Source organism: Micromys minutus (genome assembly GCF_963924665.1).
Source record: "Micromys minutus genome assembly, chromosome: 12".
NCBI classification, from domain to species: Eukaryota; Metazoa; Chordata; class Mammalia; order Rodentia; family Muridae; genus Micromys; species Micromys minutus.
In genome coordinates this window covers 43,501,015-43,522,217 of record NC_137981.1, presented here as the reverse complement: position 1 = coordinate 43,522,217, position 21,203 = coordinate 43,501,015, and the positions used below count along the sequence as shown (strand labels likewise).

General features: G+C 45.6%; 1 protein-coding gene across 1 annotated transcript in view; it reads left to right on the top strand.

The window, feature by feature from the left end:
• The window catches only part of TNFRSF11A (TNF receptor superfamily member 11a), a 59,922-nt gene that overhangs the window by 9,922 nt on the left and 28,797 nt on the right, over window positions 1-21,203 (top strand). The window contains exons 2-4 of the mRNA XM_080926854.1: window positions 14,218-14,299; window positions 15,187-15,312; window positions 18,744-18,887. Of these exons, the coding sequence (XP_080782980.1) occupies window positions 14,218-14,299; window positions 15,187-15,312; window positions 18,744-18,887 (352 nt within the window). The remainder of the gene's footprint in view (window positions 1-14,217; window positions 14,300-15,186; window positions 15,313-18,743; window positions 18,888-21,203) is intronic.

Here is a 21,203-nt window from a genome sequence, read left to right as displayed (position 1 = left end):
ACAACTTGGCTAGATTTAGAATTTCCAGGCCTGTAACTGGGCAGGTGTTTTCTTCAGAACAGTGACTCAATGGAACTAACATGTCTCCTTTAGAACAGTGACTCAATGGAACTAACATATCTCCTTTGACCTGGAGCTCTTTGTTGACGTCTGTGCATGGTGTACATTGTCTTCCATCGCTGATATTTTTAGTTCCTTGAAAGGGGTTCTGAGGGTAGTATGTGGGGGGTGTGGAGAGAGAGCACGCGGGGAACGGTAGGGGACACTCTGGGTCACTCTCGGTCAGTCAGTGCTGGCTGATGTCCATGATGCCAGCCTCCGACAGTGGAAGGTGAGATGCAGGAAAAACAGTCACGTTCACTGTGGTCCTATCTGGACTTGAACACAATTGTGCCTCAAAACCCACCCCATTAAGTTCTAATGGTCAAACGACTTGAAATTGAAAAGACAAGACTTTAAAAAATTGCTCTCAACAGCCAGGTTTTACCTGTGAGAATCCTGAATAATAGAACGTAATATCTGTAAAAACTGCAGATGGCCCCAGTGTAGGGGAATGCCAGAGCAGGAGTGTGTGGATGGGTGGGGGAGCACTCTCATAGAAGCAGGGAGGAAGGAGATGGAATAGGGGGTTTATGGAGGGGAAACCAGGAATGGGGACAACATTTGAAATATAAATAAATAAAATAACCAATAAAAAGTTACAAATGGCCAAAGCCTCAGAACACATAGCGTGACCTCAGAACACATGGCGTGACTGTACAGAGCTGTCCTCTTGGGTGACAGAGGGCAGAGCAGGAGACCAGACTCCTCTGTGCTAAGAGTAAGTGTGTGACCAGGTCACACACTGAGCCAGGGGCTGGCTCTCCGTTTCCTGAACTATCTGATAATCACAAAAGGGCCCAGAAGCTGTGTTGAGTGTTAGACAGCTCAGTCAGGTGTCACCATTACAGAAGAGACTTCAGGCCCCAGAAGAGATTGCTACACTGAATTTCACAGCTCTTTTCCCCCAGGGCATCTCTGATTTTGCTCCAAATTGATGAGTCTTTTCCATGTTCATGCTTGGAATGTGAACTTGATCCAGAGCAGATAGCACACAGCTAGGGTTTCCTATAAAGGGAAGGTATGAACCCACAGTGAACCTTTGGGGAGTATTCACTAATGAGCTAGTTGGGCATTGTCCAGTCTAGGAATTACAAACCATCTAAGCAGGTTGCTGGGTCTTGCTTGTGAAGATGTAAAAACATAGGAAATCTGTCTTTAATATAGTGCCTGACACACAGTAGGTCTCTAATAAGGGATGATTTGTTCTTAATCCTGTTCAATATAAAGAGTACCTGCATCCAGGTGTCTTAGTTATGGTTTTGCTGCTGTGAACAGACACCATGACCAAGGCAAGTTTTATAAAAGACATTTAATTGTGTCTGGCCTACAGATTCAGAGGTTTAGTCCATTATCATCAAGGTGGTAATATGGCAGCATGCAGAAAGGTGTGGGGCTGAAGGACCTGAGCGTTCTACATCTTCCTCTGAAGGCTACTGGCAGAATACTAGCTTCCAGGCATCTAGGATGAGGGTCTTAAAACCCATATCCACAATGACACACCTCCTCCAACAAGGCTATACCTCCTAATAGTGCCACTCCCTGGGCCGAGCATATACAAACCATCACACCAGGGATGGTAGAAATTGATTAGCATCTATTACATCCGAGGTTCTCAACCTGTGGATAGAGACCCCTTTGATGAGGCAAACAATATTTCCCACATATCAGATATGTATATTATATACTTCATAGCAGTAGGGAAATCACACTTATGAAGTAGCAACAAAAGGAATGTTATGGTTGGGGACACTACATCACGAGAAACTGTATTAAAGGATCACAGCATTAGGAATATTGAGAACCACTGTATTAAATGTACACTCTGTCCCTTATATCAACAGACGTGTACATCCCCAGATTCCAGGGGCTTGGGATGGTCAGGAGTGGCCCAGTGAGAATACTTTGGGTATATCTTATTAGTGTCTGTGGAAACAGAGTGCGGAAGGCATAGTCCAAGCATACACATTGCCAGGAGGTAAACAATTAAAAAGCAACCATAGAATATTGAAGAAAGGAGAGCATAGATAACCCCAGTGGGTAAGACCACCCACCCAGCCCGATAGGTGCGGGGAGAGCAGAGTGAAGAAAATGACCAAGGTGAGCAATTTCCCATCTCAGTTCAGAAGCCGATATGACCCTGGAAGTTTGAGAAAGACCATACAGTTGCTGGGAGAAATGTATAAGTCAGAGGCCAGACTGTCTTCTAGATCGAGAGTCCTGGGCCAGGATGCTAAGAGGAAGTGCAAGGAGTGACAAAAGGGAGGGCTGAGCAGGTGTGCAGGGCCCTGGAAGTCTGGAGAGGCTGGCCTTCAGCTCGGTCTTTGATGTGCCACTGACCTGTCATTCAGATCATCCATTTAGGAGTCTCCAGTCTGATCCAAATCTCCTGGATCAGAATCTGCAACTTCATGATTTTCATGTGACCACCCACAAATTAGAGGGGATCCGAATTTCACCCTCAGGCCAGGAGCAGCCACAGTGGCACAGGCAAGTGAGGCAGTTCCTTCCTTGGCCCCTTTAAGTGCCCATCACCATAGCAACTTGATGTATAACAGCCTGATGCATCCCTAGAATGGAAGAAAAGCCTAGAAGGATCCTGGGTGTCAGAGGGCCATTGCGCTCCTAGAAGTCAAGCAGAGAAGTCATTGATTTTTACTGCATAGGAAAAGTTCTCGTCTCAAATAAAATATTAAAGAGAACAATCAGAGTGGCAAAGGAGAGCAAAGGTCAGCTCTCACACTGAGAGGATAAAGGAACATTTATGGACCCCTGGGAAGCACAAGTCCAAGTTCCTGATGACTGTGTTTCAGAAACAACCTCCTTTGAACCATCTTCCAGGTATTTCACAGCTGAGAACTTTGTACTCTTCATCTCTCTGAAAGACAGAGAAAATTGAAAGTCTCCCATGGGCCATTTATTTTATTTTTCAAGGAGCAGAGATACTAAAAACATAGTACAGAATGTAAGAAAGAAGGTTGAGCAGAATCATCAGACCTTTGATAAGGGCCTGACAGTCTTTTTCTTTAAAGAAGTTTCTCTGCAGTCAGAATGTTCCAGGACAAAATGCTGATGGGTCCAATAAAAAGCAGCTTTCAAAGTAATGTGAAAAGCCAGTAGGGCAGAAAAATTATAACTATGTGTCTTAATTACTTTTCTACCGCTGTGATAAAATACCAAGACAATTTATAAGGAAAGCATTTAATTGGGGGCTTGTTTACAGTTTCAGAGGGTGAGTCCATGGCCATCATTGTGTGGAGCATGGCCACAGGCAGGCATGGTGCCGGAGAAGTAGCTGAGAGCCAACACAATGAAGACAACTATGAGGAATTGAAAGAGAGCCAAATGGAATGGGGTGGGCTTTTAAAATCTCAAACCCCACCCCCATTGACATACCTCAGCCAGTAAGTCCACACCTCCTAATCCTTCCCAAAGAGTTCCACCAACTGGGAACCAAGTTCAAACATATGAGCCTATGGGAGCTGTTCTTATTAAAACCACAGCATTATGTTAAGACCTTTGGTAGGTTACAGTAACTCTTTGTAAAGATTTATTTTTAAATTCAAATGTGATTTTTATCAGATTTTTTTTCTGTGCATGAAATATTTTTCATGAAAACATTTTGGCAAAATAGTTGAGATAGAAAATTTTGTGTTATGTGTATGTTGTCGTGATTAGCAGTTAAGATATAAAATTTTGTGGCAAGTTATCTTAGTCTATTTTATGTTGTTCCAAGAAAATGATTGAGTCTGAGAACCTTATATGAAAAAAGATCCAGTTGGTTCATGGTTTTGGTAACTTGAAAGTCTAGCTAGCATGACACATGCTCCCCCTGGCTGTATCCTAGCAATGTGGATGACATCCTATAGTCAGGGAGTGCTCAAAATCAGTGAGGATCAAGTCTGTTCAGAGGAGGCCCTACAGCAGGAGTGGAAGTGAGAGACCCAGAAGAGATCAGGCTTTGCTTTTCTAGCAACCTCCTTTTTTGAGAATTAATCCGTTCCCATAAAACCCAAACCACTTAGGGAACCAGTGTTAGCATCCTCACAAAGACTGCCATGACTCACCCTCTTCTCACAAGAAAGTGATATTGGAGAATTAAGCCTCCAATGAGTTTGGCAGGAACCAATCCCCTTCAAACCAGAACATAAAGACTGTGGTTACTGTTTGGTAAAGAAAAATGGCATGGCAATGCCTGTGATATGCAGGGTAGTGGCAAAGGGATATGCATTCCTGACACAGAGTCACTGAAGAGAGGCCAGGAAAGGCCTCTGGTGAAGATGCAGCCTTGGTCACTACTAGAGACCCCAAGAAATGCCAGGGCCATGGGTGTCTGGTAAGAGTGGTAGAAAAAGTAGAGTTGAGCTAAGCCTGTGAGTGCAGCCACTGGGAGAACTGCATCTGCCCACGGGAGGCCAGAAGATCATGAGTGAGTTCCACATGTTGGAATCAGGATTTATACTGTGGTTTTATTTAAAGCTGATTGTTTTTGTACCTTTGTTTTTTCGTTTTGGAATATGAAACTATGTATTTTATTATTTTTTTAAGGAGCCCACAATTGAGCAATGTTAAATTCTTAAATAGATTTTAAAATGTTGAATTTTTTAAAGACTGTGGGACTTTTAGAGTTATACTGTAAGACATCAACATGAAGTCTTGGGTATGGTTTAACAGTGTGTCGAGTTGACAAAGGGTGGATTATATTGGTTAGTTTTATTGTTAAATTTAAACAACCTGGATTCACCTGGGAAGAAAGATCTGTGGTTGTGTCTGTATGAGATTGTCTTGATTGCTGATTAATACCACTGTGGGAGGCACAATCTCTAAGCAGATGATCCTGTGCCACACAAAAAAGTGAGCTGAGCGTTTGGGAGTAAGCCAGAGAACAAGCCAATAAGCAACATTTGTCTATGGTGTCTGCCCCCATGTTTCTGCTTTGAGTTCCTACTTCTCTTGATGATGGACTATGTGTTTAGGAGTTATAAACTGAAGCAAACTCTCCCTCTTCCAAGTTGTTTTTGGTCATGGTGCTTATAGCAACAGAAAGCAAACTATAACAACACACATATGACTACTATAAAACAATAGCAGAAAATAACAAATCAAATTGTTGAAGACACGGGGACTCTCCACTATTTTCCTTCCTGCCCTTGTTGCCCATGTCTACCTGATGATAAAGCTTTGTGAGGGCAGAGACAGGCCTGCCTGGAATAGTTTGTATGTGGGGAGAAATTGGTTCGTCTTTGTAATTTCCAATGGCGCCAGTAGGAGCTGCGCAGCTGGGCTGGAAGGCCTCCAAGCTGGAATCTTGAAGGTCCTCCCTGGACACACATTCATCAAAGGCATTCTGGCTAAATAATTTAGGCTCAGGCTAATTTCAGGGTTTGTGAGGGTCATGATCTCCTTCACAATCTTTTCAAACAAACCAAGTTTATCTTCCTATACTGTACTTAATGCAAAAACTTGTGTCACACTTGAGGAGGAGATTTTCACTCAAGAGCTGTGAGTCAAATATCTTTCTTTGAAATGGATTCTTTTTGAACACTCAGGGAACGGTTGAATTCTCTATATTTGGGGGTTTGTAGTGCTGTGGCTGGAAGGCAGCTAGGTGCTACATCCCCAGCCCCCTCCCCCTCTGAATCTACTTCTTTTGTACCAGGCTGGGGCAACCTGGGGCTCCAAATTCCCAGAAGGTTCTATGACCGTGGTCTCTCCAGTGACCTCCAGGTGCTGCCCTGCTTTCTCTGTGTTCTGTTCATGACTTAGTTTCCATGGTCTCTTCACTGCTTTTCAGAAATGTAAAATGCAGCTTTTGTTTACGCAAAAGAAAAGTGAGTCTTATATTTTCTCCACTCCTGTAAGACTAGAAATTGACTGTCTAGTTGGGGATCTGGTCATGACTTGACCAATGTCCTATTTAACAAGAGTCAAGAGCAGATAGGATAAGCAGTGGCTTTATCAGCAGATGTACTGGGTAAACTCTTGCCCACTCTAGAAGCTACACCTCTTGCTTTATAATCACACTTTGTTAAACGGGAGTCTTTGCTCTGGTTGTGTCCCTGAAACCCTCTGTTCTACAGCCTGTCTTCTAGAACCGTGTTAAAATAAAGCAAGTGCAGGCAGGGACACACTCAAGCCTTTAGGACTTTTCTTTCCTACCTCTGATGTCACTACCTCTTCCTTCGAGGGAAGGAGTGGGTGGAGGTAATTTATACCTACCAAGTCTGCTCAGGTGTGCGAGGAAGCACTCATCTGTGGCAATCAGGCCCAATGTGATGGCTGTTAAGCAATCCTGTTCCCATCGTCTACTAGAAAGGGTGGTTTCTGGGCTGCCACAACCGGCTTTCATGGAGTCGCTGTCCTGGTTTATTGCACTGACTCCCGGGGCACCAGGGTGGACAGAATTATGAGCAGCATTGTGCATGTTCAGAATATTTTATTGTTGGCTTTTTGATCCTTAAATTATAGAAATGTAACACTGGGCATTGTTCTGTCCAGACCAAATTGGAAGCCCATGGCAAGACCACCAAGCATGTTCTTGGAAGCCCCCTGACAAGGCAGGTCACTGTCACCAAACTCCTGCTCTACTGTGGGTTCTCCAGCCACAGTCTTGGTCTCTACATTACATCTGGTCAGATATGATAATCATCATATTTAATTTTTCTCTTCCCTAAAAAAGGAGAGCCTATCTGACTTCTGGGCTACAGAAACCCCAGGACCATCTCCATTCCCTTTTAGCAGCATTTAGCCAGAAAACAAGATGGTGGGACACACTTACAGACATGTGATTCTCAATGGAGCCCAGCTTGCCAGCCAGGATAAGCACCCATCTGACCTTCCAGAGGTTGGGCTCCATCCCTAACATTGCAAAGAATACAAGCAGTCAAGGAAACACAACAACAACAAACCAAAAAAACAAAAACAAAAACAAAACCAACAACTAAATGAAACAGAGGAAGGCAGTGGAAATTTCCAGAGGAAGGCACTAAGAAGGCAAACCTGGAAGGCCACCTGGCCATTGCAGGCCGAGGGTGTGCGTGCTGGTTTATTAGAACGTTGTGAGGGAGACACTTTGTCCTCCATGGCTGTCTCCTTAGCTGGCAGAGGAAAAGATAACCAAAAGCAATGAGGAATGAGAGCGGCTGGCTTATCTTTAATCCCTTCACTTGGGACCCAGAGGCAGGCAGAGTTCTGGTGAGCGCCCAGACAGCCTGGTCTATGAATTAAAAAAAGAGAAGGAAAGGGCATAAAGAAATACAAGGGCATAAATACAAGTTTGGTGGAAGAAAGGTTTGTTATAGGTAGCCAGAGGCTATCCGGAGAGTCCAGAGTGAGTACGGCCAGACTGAGCTAGGTTATGCAAGAAGGGTAAAGATAGAGCCAAACCAAGAGGCCAAGAGAGTAAAGGATCAACAAAAAGGGCCAGGTAGCCAAAATGGCTGGATTATATAGGTGCTGTAAGATAGCCTAGCCCCTGGGCTGGAGAAGTTTAGGGTGGGGGTGTGATATGCCAATCATATCAGGTAGAGACTGTGGGATGCTGGGAGAACCAGGTGCCCAGGTCTGCCTTGATGTTAATGGGCACCTCAGTTAGCCTTTTGTCTTGGGTTTGAGATCTCATAGTCTACACAGTAAGTTTCAGACCAGTCAGGGCTAAACAAAGAAACAACCAAAGAAAAAGGCGAAATGAAAGCATATTTGTGTGGGTTGCTCACATCATAAATGGTGACTTTGGTGCTCTGTGAGGGACGGAGCAGGAATAGGTGAGTCGGAGAGGACTTTCACAGGTTGGAGCCATCCACACAGGAGACTCTTAAGTAACTCGCATGTGTTCACTAGTGACCTGTTTGTGTTCTTTCTGGGTAGGATCAGTCCCAATACTGCCTAGAGAGGATCTTTTTAAACTTTTATTTACACATTTGCATGTCTCACTCGGAGGATCCATGCTCAGGCATGGAGGGTGGAGGATAATTCTGGCCTTCCACCTTTGTGTTGGTCCTGGGCATGGAAACTCACCAGCCTAAGGAAGGATTTTCCCTCCAAGGTCAGAAGGATGATACATCAAAGCGTTACTTTCTCACTTAATAGTTTCTCTTTATAAAAAAAACAATAACCAAACAAACAAACAAACAAAACAGAAACAAAAGAAACCTACATGGTTTAGTTCAACCATAACATTTAGAAATTTGATGCCCTCCTTTCTGAAATTATGACCAAATTCTCAAATACAGTCACAGATGGATGACATTTTATAAAACACAGTCTATGGAAAACCCCCCATCTGTCCTGGGCGAGGTTCTTTCCCACTGACTTGACAGTGAGAGTCAAGCCTCCTTCTGCAGTGATCTATGCCACTGTGAATTTTCACTGGGGGAAGAAAGCAATTTAGGTACCTGTAATGACTTTCCCTACAGTTGGACTGCTCAACAGCCTGAAAAAAAAATAGATATTTAAGACAGCCCTCCTACGAGATTCTATACAACGGTCCTCTTGGCTTTCTGACAGAAACATGTTTCTTCAGCTATGGCTTTATTGCACAGGGCCATGAATCTTCAGTGATTTATAAAATGCTTATGACACTGTGTGTGTGTGTGTGTGTGTGTGTGTGTGTGTAGAGACACAGAGGACAACTTGGAGGAGTTGATTCTCTTTCCCCAACATGGTAATCAAACTCAGGCTTGGCAGCAACCATGTTTTCACACTGAGCCACATTGTGACCCCTAGAAACTTAATTATCTCTTCCCAACCCTTGCACAAACTGTGGGCATATTTGTACTAGAAGATTCTGTCAGTTGTTAAGCCAAATACCAGCCTGCTTGCTGTGAAACAGAAGCACACAAACCAAAGAAAAGGACACATGGAGTGAGACAGGAAAGCCTAATGCAATACAACAGTTTGCCATGGTCGCGCATCTGCACATTTGCTATCGTCAGACTCTAATATTTCTTGTGAAGTCAGGAAAAGTACTTTTTTTATTTAAAGGTTAGTAAATGTTATATAAACTGAATACAATTTTCTATCTTATTGATTATAGTACAGCCCTCCCAATACACTGCCTAGTGGTTTTTTTTTTCCTGTTTTTTTTATTTAATTTTTTATTTTATTTTTTAGATTTCTAAGAATGACAAGTTCTTAGAAAGTTTGTATTCCCCTAAATACCCCCATCACAACTCACTGCAAACAGATGACCCTATGGTAGTAATTATGAGTGTCTCAGTATCTCAAGTGGGTCACAGGTCACAGTTGTTAGGTTCCAGAAGGATGTCCCCAAACAAGCAAGCAAAGGTAACCCTGGCTATCTGTGGGAAGACAAAGGGAGCAGTTGGCCGGAGTGGGCGTAAGTGGGAGGAGACTTGGACTGAAATGTGCTGCTGCCTCTTCAGTCCTCTCACACACAAGGTTGTATACCTCCTCAAGAAATGGCTGCTTATAAGGATGTAGCTGGGCTTGGCCTGAGTTGTGGCGACAGCTGTGCTCCTGAAGCTCTGACTCGGGGTTTTAGAAGGAAACAGGGAGCAGAAAGTGGACAGAGGAAGATGTAGAGACACAGAGTGTAGGCTTCTCAACCCAGTCATCCAGAAAGAAGACATCCCAAGGCTGTCCTGCACCTTTACCAGAAAGATCCAGCTACAGGTCTATAGGACTGTTAGCATCAGCAGACACTTGCCTACCATTCTCTGGGGGCCTCCCCAAGTCACACTGCATCAGGAAAATGCTTTTATCAAGCTATGACTTCAGTAGCATCACAACCTATAATCACAGTGGCCACTTAACTACCAGGCCGGCTTGAGCCCTGTCCTGGTTCTGGACAGCTGGAGGGAGGTGTAGGGTTGCTGAGAGGAATCCTGAGTGGCTGGGTTGGGCTTTGCCCACTGCTGATGGGCAGTGCAGCCAGAGGCAAGATGGAAGGCCCAGATGTTTAACTAGAAGACACCTGCACACCTGCACACAGACACACACATGCACACACATAAAATAAAACTATGTCAGGGTTATCCTGGTGAAGTGGTGCATCCTTTTAATCCTAATACTCAGGAGGAAGTGGAAGGCAGAATTCTGTGAGTTAAAGACCAACTTGGTTGATACAGCAAGTTCTAGTGTAGCTAGGGCTACATAGGAAAAGCATATATTAGCATTAAACAGCTGTGGGTTCCTATATGCCTATGGTGATACACTAAAATCATGTCTGGTAATGTTCAAAGGCCTATATTTATGATGTGTGAATTATGTAATGCCCTTTTTTGGAGAAAATGCATGTGGCTATAGAGGTATAGCAAGGCAAATGCTTGGGGGAGAGAAATGTGTTTGAAGGAATAACTCGTGGGGACACGTTTTACAATTGCATCCTGTGGAGGTTTTGGGAGGCAGTGATTTTTGTGTGTATGAGAGAAGTGGGATAAATCCTGAGCTAGAGCTGGGTCTAGATGCTGAGATCATCAGAGCTCCATCTCAGATGTTAAATCAAACCCATTCGACTGAGCGATGTTCGGTAGACTGGCTGTGGAGTCCACACAGGCGGGACCACCACAATGCTTCTGAGCAGTTTGCTTACTTTGCTTTGGCTCTGTCAAATTCCCCTAAAAAGTACCTTTCTGTGAGTGTCACCCAAGCAAAGAGTGTGCTTATCTGACAGACACTAATGCTGCTTTCTTAGTGGGTCAGAAGTGATTGATAACACTTGTCGTCTGAAGTACAGCCTGCCCACACATCTCGTCAGTGTGTGCACGAGTGTTCACATCCTTAGGCTCAGACGAATCCTGTCAGATGAAGTCTGCCCCGGCCACATCCAGTTTTGTTATTTACCTCTGCTTGTCTCTCTTATGAGGGCCATTGGGACCAAGAAAAAAGCCAAAACTCCCTCCAGAAAATGGAATACAATAAAAGAAGAAAGACTAAGAGGTCCCAAGGGAGGAATGGGGCCTCTTCTCAGCCATTCTTGCTGAGCTCTCCTGGGCTTGCTGTGATGTCTTAAGGCCCCATCACCAGGTGACTGATGGGGAAGACCCAGTTAATATAACCTTCCATCTAGGAGAATGATAGCAAGTCCAAGGAGCAAGCCCACGCACAGCCCTCCCCTCACCAGTCCTTCCCTGTGGTCCCCACTCAGTGTGCTCCCTGTTCCCACTTGTCTGACCAGGATGAGGTCAGAGAGACTCTTCCTCACACTCCGCTCAGCTGGCCCTTGGGCTGATGTTTTCTCTAGAAAACGTCTTTTGTAGCTGTGATCTTCCCAGTCTCACCTCTACAGTTTTCCTCCAAGCTGGCTAATGGGCAGATAAACGCTTCGATTTTGACACTGACCAAGCATAACTGTTTCTATTATCTTCCATTTCTCTCTCTTTTTAAATGTTCTTTGATGGTTTTGTGCATACATGTAATGATTCCAGTCATTTCTACCCCTTATTAACCCCCTTTCATCCCCCTCCCTACCACCCGAGCACTTTCTCCCTCCTAATGAGCACGCAGCCTACTTTCATGTGTTTTGTATTCCTGACCCACCAGGTTTTGTTACAGTTGCTTGCCTGAACACAGGCAGGAAGTTACAGACTGGAACTTGGGTAGCTGATCAGAAGCAATACCCCTAAAGAAAGTAACTCCCTTCCCTAGCCACCACGGACTCTCAGGGAGGGTGGGGTCTTACAAGCCATTCCCCTTGAACAGATGAACTTTGTCAGTCCCAGTCCAGTGCTGGTCAGGTCTTGTGCTGGTAACCACGGCTACAGTGAGTTCATGGATGGGATGGCACATGTTGTGTCCAGAAGACATCATTCTCTGGGTCTTCCAAGTCCCTCTCCCCCCTTGGAAAGGGTGACAAAGTCCTCTGTCCTTTGGTCTCTGTACTGTAACCACTAATGAATGTCTCAGTAGCTGTTGCCTGATGTGGTAAGAAGCTTCTTTGATAAGAGCTCAGAGCAGTGCTACGTAGTGTATGGCTCTAAATGTGAACATTTAGAAGGCAGTTTGGCCACATATGTCCATTCAGCAAAACAAGAACGATAGGTTCTCCCCTAGAGCCTACGGGTCTTTTTAGTCACCAGCTCTGGACTAAATTTACACGACTTACCGAGCCTGAGTGGCTCCCATATTTGGCAGGCCTCCAATCCAATCGGACAGTAGTTGGTTCCCTTCATCGCAGTTACTGCCACAATTGCACCCAGGATACCCCTTGTCAGGCTTGTCTCCCACTTTTCCTCTGCTAACCCGAGCTTCATTTCTACTAATATGGCCCCCATCCCTCCAGGCCACTTTTAGACCTTCCCGTGTCTCTTGAGCTAGTTTACAAAGTTGTCCCTGCCCCATTTTACTGCCTCCCTCCAGTTTCTATGGCCCCATCTGTCTGATGCTCACTCACCAGGTCTCTGAGAACTTCTCAGGCCTTCCTCTGCTACTGTCGGCTCATCTGTTCCCATAGCATCTGCCAAAGTCTGAATTTGCCGTTTAGCAGTGAATCTGTAACTAGTTATCCGGAGCAGGTAGGAAGGCGAGGGAGACAGCTCTAAGACTTCATGTTGACCATAGGGGGGCATGGTCATTTTTTAATTAGATATTAGATATTAATATTAGAATAGCAGGAAGGTGAAGGAGACAGCTCTAAGACTTCATGCTGACCATAGTGGGGCATGGTCAATTTTAAAATTAGATATTAGATGTCTATATTAGATATTAGATTCCTCATGTTTTGGAGTATGCATCAGTTATGATCCTCTTTTTTTTTTTCTGTGACCCCACTGCCTGAAAGAAACAACCCAAAGGCAGGAAGACTCCTTGGCTCATGCTTTTAGAGGGCTCACCCCATCATAGCAGGGAGGGCGGTTCATGGAGGCAGACAGGTACAGCAGAGCAAAGGAAGAGAAATGGAGACCCTTCAGAGGCCCGCTCTGGCGACTGACTTCTGCCAACAAGGCCCCTGACTCCTCAAGGTTCTACAAACTCCCCAAACAGTGACACTCTCTGTGGGGGGGGGGGGGGTAGGGACCAGATCAAGTCATAAGCACAGGGAGAGCATGTCAATTACAAATCGGAAAGCCTAGAAAGGAAGCAGTTCCAAGTGCAAGCCACTTGGTTGGATTCTATCAGGCAACAGGAAGTTGGGCTTAGCCCTCAAAATACCTACAAGTCTTTGCTCTCCATACCTTCAACATTTTTTTCTATTCTGGAAGGTGAGCAGTGCTTAACAGCCTCTAACTGTCACAGGGAGCTTATAATAGTGAATCCTCTGGTTTAATCATAGAATTGGTGTGGGGTAAGGGTACGGTGTCACCAGAAAACAGTTGTGAAAGCTGAGCAGATTCAGAAACCCCAGTAAGTTCTCATGTCTGAGGACGATAGGCATTTCTACTCCCAATCCAGTTTTAGTCCTGGACACGTGACCATGACACGCCACATGAGGATTGTGACTACTTGTCACGTAGGACAGAACACAAAGTTCTCCGTGCAAATGATGTATCTAGATGGGCCAGTCTGAGGGTTTATCCAATAAACTTTCCTTCTCCTTCCTGCAAAAGGTATTTAATCTCTGGTCCACCCTAAGTAAGACATATGCATCTATTGTCCACTACCAATAAACAGTTTTGACAAGTAAGGGCTGTCTCTCTTCTCAAGAACCAGTGGGGAGGAAGGAGAGGAGCTTTGTCATACAGAGCCACTGCCTGTATCCTGCAGAAGGCCCCTCTGCCTAGGACCCAGACACTGACCCCTGAGCTAAGCAGGGGTTCCCCCTCTTTCCAGGCCCCAGGCTTATCACCAGTGGGCCCCCACCATTATGACTCTTTAAGATTCTCTGTGGTGCCTGGGTGTCGGAGAGTTAGAGAATCCCATTTCTCAGGGGGCTGGGGCTCCTATCCTTGGTTTGTAGCTGAGCACTTCCTGTTATTTCTGCCAGAGAGTTGTTCACACACCCCAGTGGCCAGGTGGAACTTGGACCGACAAATTGGCTCATTACATTCCTATATGACTTCACGTGTCCCACTGACTCACAGAACTGTGGTCCTCAGAGGACAGACTTTGGGAACTGTTTCTAACTTTTTAGTATATGTTGCCAGCCACTGAGCTGTCTCTCCAGCCCTGTCCAGAAATAACTTGTGTATGAAGTCTTCCTGATGACACTTTTCTTTTCAGGTGACGCTCCAGGTCACTCCTCCGTGCACCCAGGAGAGGCATTATGAGCACCTTGGACGGTGTTGCAGCAGATGCGAACCAGGTACCCTGCACATTTTAGCTTTCCTTTCTTGTCCTTAGAGATGAAGACACCCAGAGACCTTTCATGATCGTGGTAGGTAGTGACACTTACCACTCGGAATACAGACTGTGTTCCCTCAGTTGATATCATCATTTAGGAACCAAAGCCAGTTTCAGAAACTAATCCTCAGTTTGTCCTGAGCAGGCGAGGTTTCCTAAAGTCACACCTTAGTAAACCATGAACTGCAATTGACAGTTGAAATCATGTGAACAGAAGCCTTAATCTGGAATAAACAGACTAGAATCGCTTAACCCTTGACAGACCTCTCCCATACCAGCCAAAAAACACGAAGGGACTGGATGCCACCTTCCCGAGTGCTCTGTGGAGTCCAACCTGTGAGGGCCTCGCTTTCTCTTGTTCTTGGAGACAGAGTAGGGAGTTTGAAGAGGAGAGGAAAGGACCAGTTCCCTAGGGTCGTCCTCTTCTCTTGGTCTGGTTCAAGGGACCGCTAAAGTTCTTCGGGGCACAGATTAATTGCAGAGTTCTTCTCAGTCAGCAGTTTGGGGCTGCAAAGGATGGATGTTCAGTTGTCTATTTAGACAAACTAAGAGACCGCTGTAGTAATGCAGACCCATGCGGAAGTAACCTGGGACTGAATATTTCAGCCATCAGAGCCCTGGGTGCCATGCTCACTGCCTAAAGTGCTCTCATCTCTGTGTTAGCCTGTGTTAGAGGGCTTCCTGGACCAACAGTCCTGGGAGTCGGACCGGTAGGTTGGTGTTCATTTCTTTATTTGTGGCTGGGTACTTAATCCAGGTTCTCGAACACACCTAGCATCACGTGTAGTTTTGACGGGCTTCCTTGTCATTGTTTTGCTTCTGATTGGTGCATTGTCTTCTCAATTTAAGGAAAGTACCTGTCTTCTAAATGCACTCCTACCTCTGACAGTGTGTGTCTGCCCTGTGGCCCAGATGAGTACTTGGATACCTGGAATGAGGAAGACAAATGCTTGCTGCATAAAGTCTGTGATGCAGGTGGGCGAGTTACACTGATGAGCTGCTGGGGGGGGGGGGGATGTAGAGATGTGCTCTCCGTCTTTTGTTCCTTAAATATGTTCCACAGAAGCCTGTTAAATACTCCCAGTGCTTTTCCATTGAATAGTGTCTGAAGAGGTTCTGTTCATATTTTATGTCCCCGAGTGCCTCAGGTTAAAATTTCCATAATATGTTTACATTGTACTGTAATTGTGACCACATCTTACCATTGACAAAATGTCCCCACAGCGTTCAGTGTGTCTGTGGCGTTTAATCTTCCCAGTGTGGATTTCAGGATTGCATCTCCTGGTGTTATCTATCATACGTTTCCTCTGGTATTTCTTGTATATTTCACATCAAATCTAGAAGGCTGATAGAATTCTGGTTTATTTTGGCTAGGCTCTGGCAAAACCCCTTTATCCATAGCATAGCTCTTCTGAATAACATTGGGAATTTTATTTCTATAATATCAGCTACTGATGAGCATGGGTTGGAACTTTATCCCCAGTTCTCTGTTGATTAGCCAGATGCGGCATAGAAACTCTCTGTCAGTTCTTTGTCTCCGTGAGGCACAGCACACACAGAAAGGCACACCAAGTCCTTGTAATTTTCAGAATCCTAGCTGGATCACTCAACTTCCAAGCATTTGCAGCCACATGATGAACTCATAAATACACTGTGTCTGAGGTGCTTCAACTTCTGCAGATACCACTTTTATTGATGGTCACATGATCAGACCACCCTGAGGTGAGACCAGGCCTAACACTACTACAGACATCTTGATGAGCTCCCACAATTTTCCTGTCCTGAGCTGTCATGAGCTCTGACAACCGAGAAGTCAGTGGTCCTGAAGATCACCCTTCTAATGTGTCCGGGGCAACTGGCAGACTCTAGGCTGGAGAAAGTGCTGCAGAAATTCCACTGGGCACCAGCATCTGATCAGCCCTTCTCGTGTCCTCCGATGATCTTGACTCACTTCTGTCTGATGGAAATAAGGATTCATCCTGTCTACTGCCAGCGTTGAAGCCAAACACCGAACATGTTAGACTGTTCTTAAAACGTTGCCACCCTCATTCCTTTACGCTCACACAGGATCCTGCAGAAACTTTGCAGAGAAGTGATGTGTTTCTGTGCTCCTGTATGTTTACATGTGCAACACACATGTTTTTTCATGGTTTGAGTCCTTGGGTACAGTAGCAAATGGGGCTCATGCTGGGGTCTAAAAAGCACAAAAATAGGAATGTCCATTTCAGTTGGCTGTAACTTGAGACAGTGAAGGAAAAAGCAGGTTTGGGTTTTGATTTTCCATGTCTCTTTTCTCCTTGGAAGTAAATGTACAAGGGCCATGTAGATAGTCCAGACGAGACTTTGCTTTTTAAAGAGTCATTTTAGTTATGTATGCGTGTATAGGGGATGGCATTTACACACACATGCAGGTGCCCAAGGAGGCCAGAAAAATGTGTCAGTCCCCCTGGAGCTGGAATTACAGGCAGAAACAAGCTGCAGGACATGGGTACTTGTTGTATAAATTATTTAATCTCAACGGGGAAGAGGGCTCTTACCCCACCTTTGATAATTCAGTTCCTGGATAAAATGCACATAGCTTTTATTATTATTATACTCCTTAATCAGTACTGGAGCTAGATAGATATCTACTCTCTAATCTATTAGAATGTATTTCTCCATGAATAACCCCAATTATAATTTGCCATGTTCCATCTGGGCTGCTCTTAACTTCAAATGGCCAGCCCTCATGGCCATGCCTTTAAGGTGTCTTCCTTCTCTTCTCTTCTTTCCTCCTCTCCCCTCTCTTTCCTTCTCTTCTCTCCTGTTCTCTCCTCTTCTCCCCTCTCTTCCCTCCCCTCCTCTTTCTTCCCCACTCCTCTCCTGAGACTCTCAAGCTCCGCCTATCTCAATTCTGCTCAGCCATAGGCTCTAGGCATCTTTATTCACCAATCAGGGATAACTTGGGGGGCAAGGTTACATAGTCATTTGTGTCACTGTGCAGATTCTCTCATCCTTGAGGCCAACCAGGCCTTGAGGGCCAGTCTTTAGAATTACAATACAAGCAAAAGACCACACCTCAACAGGGAATGGAGTGTAGATTCTGCAAGAGCAGAATGGGCTCTTAACCACTAAGCCATTTCTACAGTCACCTATGCTATGACTTCATGTGTGTGCACACCTGTACAGTCAAGTTTCCTTATTCACAGTAGCTGTATTCTACCAAGTCAGCACAACTGTTGAATTACTGAGCTGAACCACTGACTGCTCCTAAGAGAACTCAAGCCTGGATTCTAACAAGACCCCGGTCAGAGGGACATCACAGGCACATACCCCTTGTCCTGTGTGTGTGACTGTTTACTAGATATATTTATTGAGTCATCACAGAAACTCAAACCTATACAAACTTTGTAACGCACGAATGTTTTCTGGGCAGGACATCTCACTACCTTCTTGTATGTAGAACACAAGACACTGCACACGGGTCTATTTAAACTAGGACATCGTCTAATGAAAGCAAACCCAAGAAAAGTGGCATTGGATGGACAGCAGCAAAGCGTACCCATTGAGGCTAGGGACCAAGCCAAATGCTTGACTGGCTTGCATGAGGTAGTTTCAGTCCCCAGTCCTACACTGGAAGGCGAAAGGCAGAGTCTGGGAAGAAAAGAGTGTAGAGGGACCCCAAGCTTTTCATGGTTCACCCCATATCCAGGAATGACTGCAAATGCACTGTGTTAATAGAAATTGTACTGAACACTGAAACTCACGTGAATCTGAGTGACAAGAGTGGATTGTGTGTGTTGGACACTCGGCTTACTATATAGTTGCCTTTCCATGCGCCCGTATTCTGGAAAACTAAGAGAAGCCAGAAGGTTAGCGTCCGAAGGCAGGCACTTTCCATTCTGATGGGAAGACAGTGTATAACTCTGGGCCATGGGACAGACTGCTGCCCAAGTGTGGCTTGCTGCCTGCTTCTGCTTTGTCCACTTGGCTGAGCACCCCACAGTCTCCGGGCCCCAGGATGAGTTCACATCTCCAGAAAAGCCCTGTTGTCTAGCTAAACCTTGCTTAACAGTTTGTGTGACATCTGAATTTGCCAAAAACAAAAAACAAAACAAAGGTCAAACAGCTGTGCACTGTTGTGCATTCCCCCAAATAAGTAAACCTAACCACACAAAGCTGTTTAGACGGTCTTCACAACTCCCAACTATCAGGAAGAAAAGGGTCTGTTGGACGTTTTCCTACCAATAAGGAAGTATGGGAAGGAACTCCGGGGTTCCTCAAACCCAGTGAGTCATCTTGTTGGAGGCCAGTTGCAGCTGGCTAGTGGGCTGTTTGGAACTGGGAGGGGGACAGTGCACCAGGTGGATAGTGCCTCTGTGTCTCCTGCCCCTCACTGGACGCTGATCATCTCTTGTCTCCTGCAGGCAAGGCCCTGGTGGCCGTGGATCCTGGCAACCACACGGCCCCGCGCCGCTGTGCCTGCACCGCCGGCTACCACTGGAACGCAGACTGTGAATGCTGCCGCCGGAACACGGAGTGTGCACCCGGCTTCGGAGTTCAACATCCCTGTACGGCTGCTCGGTTACTTGTGTGTGTGTGTGCGTGTGTGTGTGTGTGTGTGTGTGTGTGTGCGCGCGCGCGCGCGCGCGCGCGCGCGTGCGCGTGTGTGTGACACCCAGCATCCCTGTCTGGCTGCACGGTTGCTGGTATGAGCTCTCCGGTGGAGCCCTACTCTTAACCCCGGGCTTCCCAGGATTTGTCGTGGCCGTGTCAAGAACAGCTGAACCATCAGTTTAGTCCAGCTTGGAACAGTACATGGGCACTCGTCCCAGAGTCCCTCACCCCTTCGTCCCTTTTGTGGCTACAGGCCCCAATATGTGAAACCTGTGGGTCCCCTCTTAGTGATAAACAGTGTAGCGCAGGAATCTGCTAAAACATTGCAAAGCACACAGCCACTTAGAAGAGGGTGCGCACCTCTGGACAGTGATGTCTATAGATATTCATTTCAAATTTAAAGAATTCCCAAAGACTTAAGCTGTTGGGGACGTATAGCCACAGTAACGCTTTGAAAGCACGCAATGGAGGGCTGGGAGATATTTCTGCTGTAAAGTGCTTCCCAAGCGTGAGAACCAAAAACCCACAGTAAAAGCTAATCCCACCTCCAGCAAAAGGGGTAGACAGGATGCATGGATGTCTGAAGCAGGCTGGTCAGCTAGCCTAGGCAAAGGTTCCAGGCCAGTGAAAGACTGCCTAAAACAGAACAAAAGGTGGAAGCTCCCGAAGACAGAGCAGGGAGGACCTTCCAACCTTCGCCATGCACACAGTCACTGGAGGGTAACAGCTGGTCTCTCCTCACTGTGGCTTAACCTAACTGGTGCTCACAAGCTTCATTTTCTGTTTGCATTCACCCACCTTCCCCCTGGACTTGCCTCCTTTCTCTGTTTGGAAGTCTTTCCTAACCACCTCTTCATATCCCTTCACTTAAAGTGTAAGCACTAATTTGAAATGGTATTATTTATTATTATTATTATTACTATTATTATTATTATTATTATTGGATTGAGCTAGGTTCACAGGGAAAAATATGTTTTTTTTTTTTCCTCCTAGATCAAAGCTGCAACTACCCTCATTACTTTTAAGCTCGCACCTTTTGAACTTCGAGACGAGGCTTGCCCTGTTGAGAGCAGGCTTGTCCCGCTTCTGTAGCGGGGCTGAGTGTCTCGCCAGGCATCAGCACAGAGTACATTCACACTCCCACTTTCTGAGTTGTCTATGTAGCTGCTGAGGCTCACAGTTCCTCCAGCACCTTCTGAGCGCTACATCCTCGCTCACTAGTGATGTGAAGTTGGGTCTATTTTTAATGCTCTGTCCGCTGAGATCCCCATTGTGTCCTTCAGCTTTGTTGAAAGCAAAGAAGCAGAAATCCTTTCAGACTTACAAAGGTGCTTCTGAGAGTCAGTTGCTCTCCCAGCTTCTAGGAAGTGTTACAAAGCAGGTTTTCAGAGTGTCACAAGTGGCTACTTATGTTTGCCAGTCTTTTACTTAGAGAAATGAGTTTTAAAGCCAGCGTGCTTGGACTAGGGCTGGGGAAATTAAAATATTAATAATCTGAATCCACATGGAAGAATGTATCTAGTTAGCACAGCAGACCTCTGCGTCAGCCCTGACTCATCAGCACATGTGCACCCCCATCTCTCTCTCTCTCTTAGAAAAGTCAACTTGAGCTTTTAATTAATAAAGACAGACCTCCTGACCATATTATCTCCCTCCAAATTCTGCTTTTAGAATAGACAAAGTCCTTGGCCTTGCCACAGACTTCCCACCTTTGTGAACTAGGTGTGGACATTATGATTTCTGGAAAATGTTCTTGGATGTAAAAAAAGAAGAAGAAGAAGAAGAAAAAGGGCATTACTGCTCCTCGAGGGGGAGGTTTATTGTAGATGTCTGGGAGAGCATAGCTGGAGGCAGACACATCTGCACCATGAAGGGAGAACGGAGAGGGGAGGGGACAGTTGAGAGCCAGGAGACCCTGAAGAGGTCAGGATAAAAAGGGCTAAAAGGAACAATGTAACCAAAGTGGCTGGATTATAGAAGGAAGAGCAGCTGGAGAAAGATCAACCCAGACCCTGGATTGGAGGACTCAGTGGGGGGTGGGAGGCTAGGGTATGCCAGCCACTGAACAGAGAGTATAACAGAGACTGAGGGATGCTAGGAGAAACTGCTGGCCACGAGCATCAGCTTTAATGTTTAATAGGTCATCAACAAATAGCTCCACTCTTGGACACTCATGAGCTTGCTGCTTTGGGTATTTTCACGTTTGTTTCTATTCTCATGGCTGTCATGAAGCCCCTTAGTCATACAGTGGTTCTGTGTTTAGCTTTTCG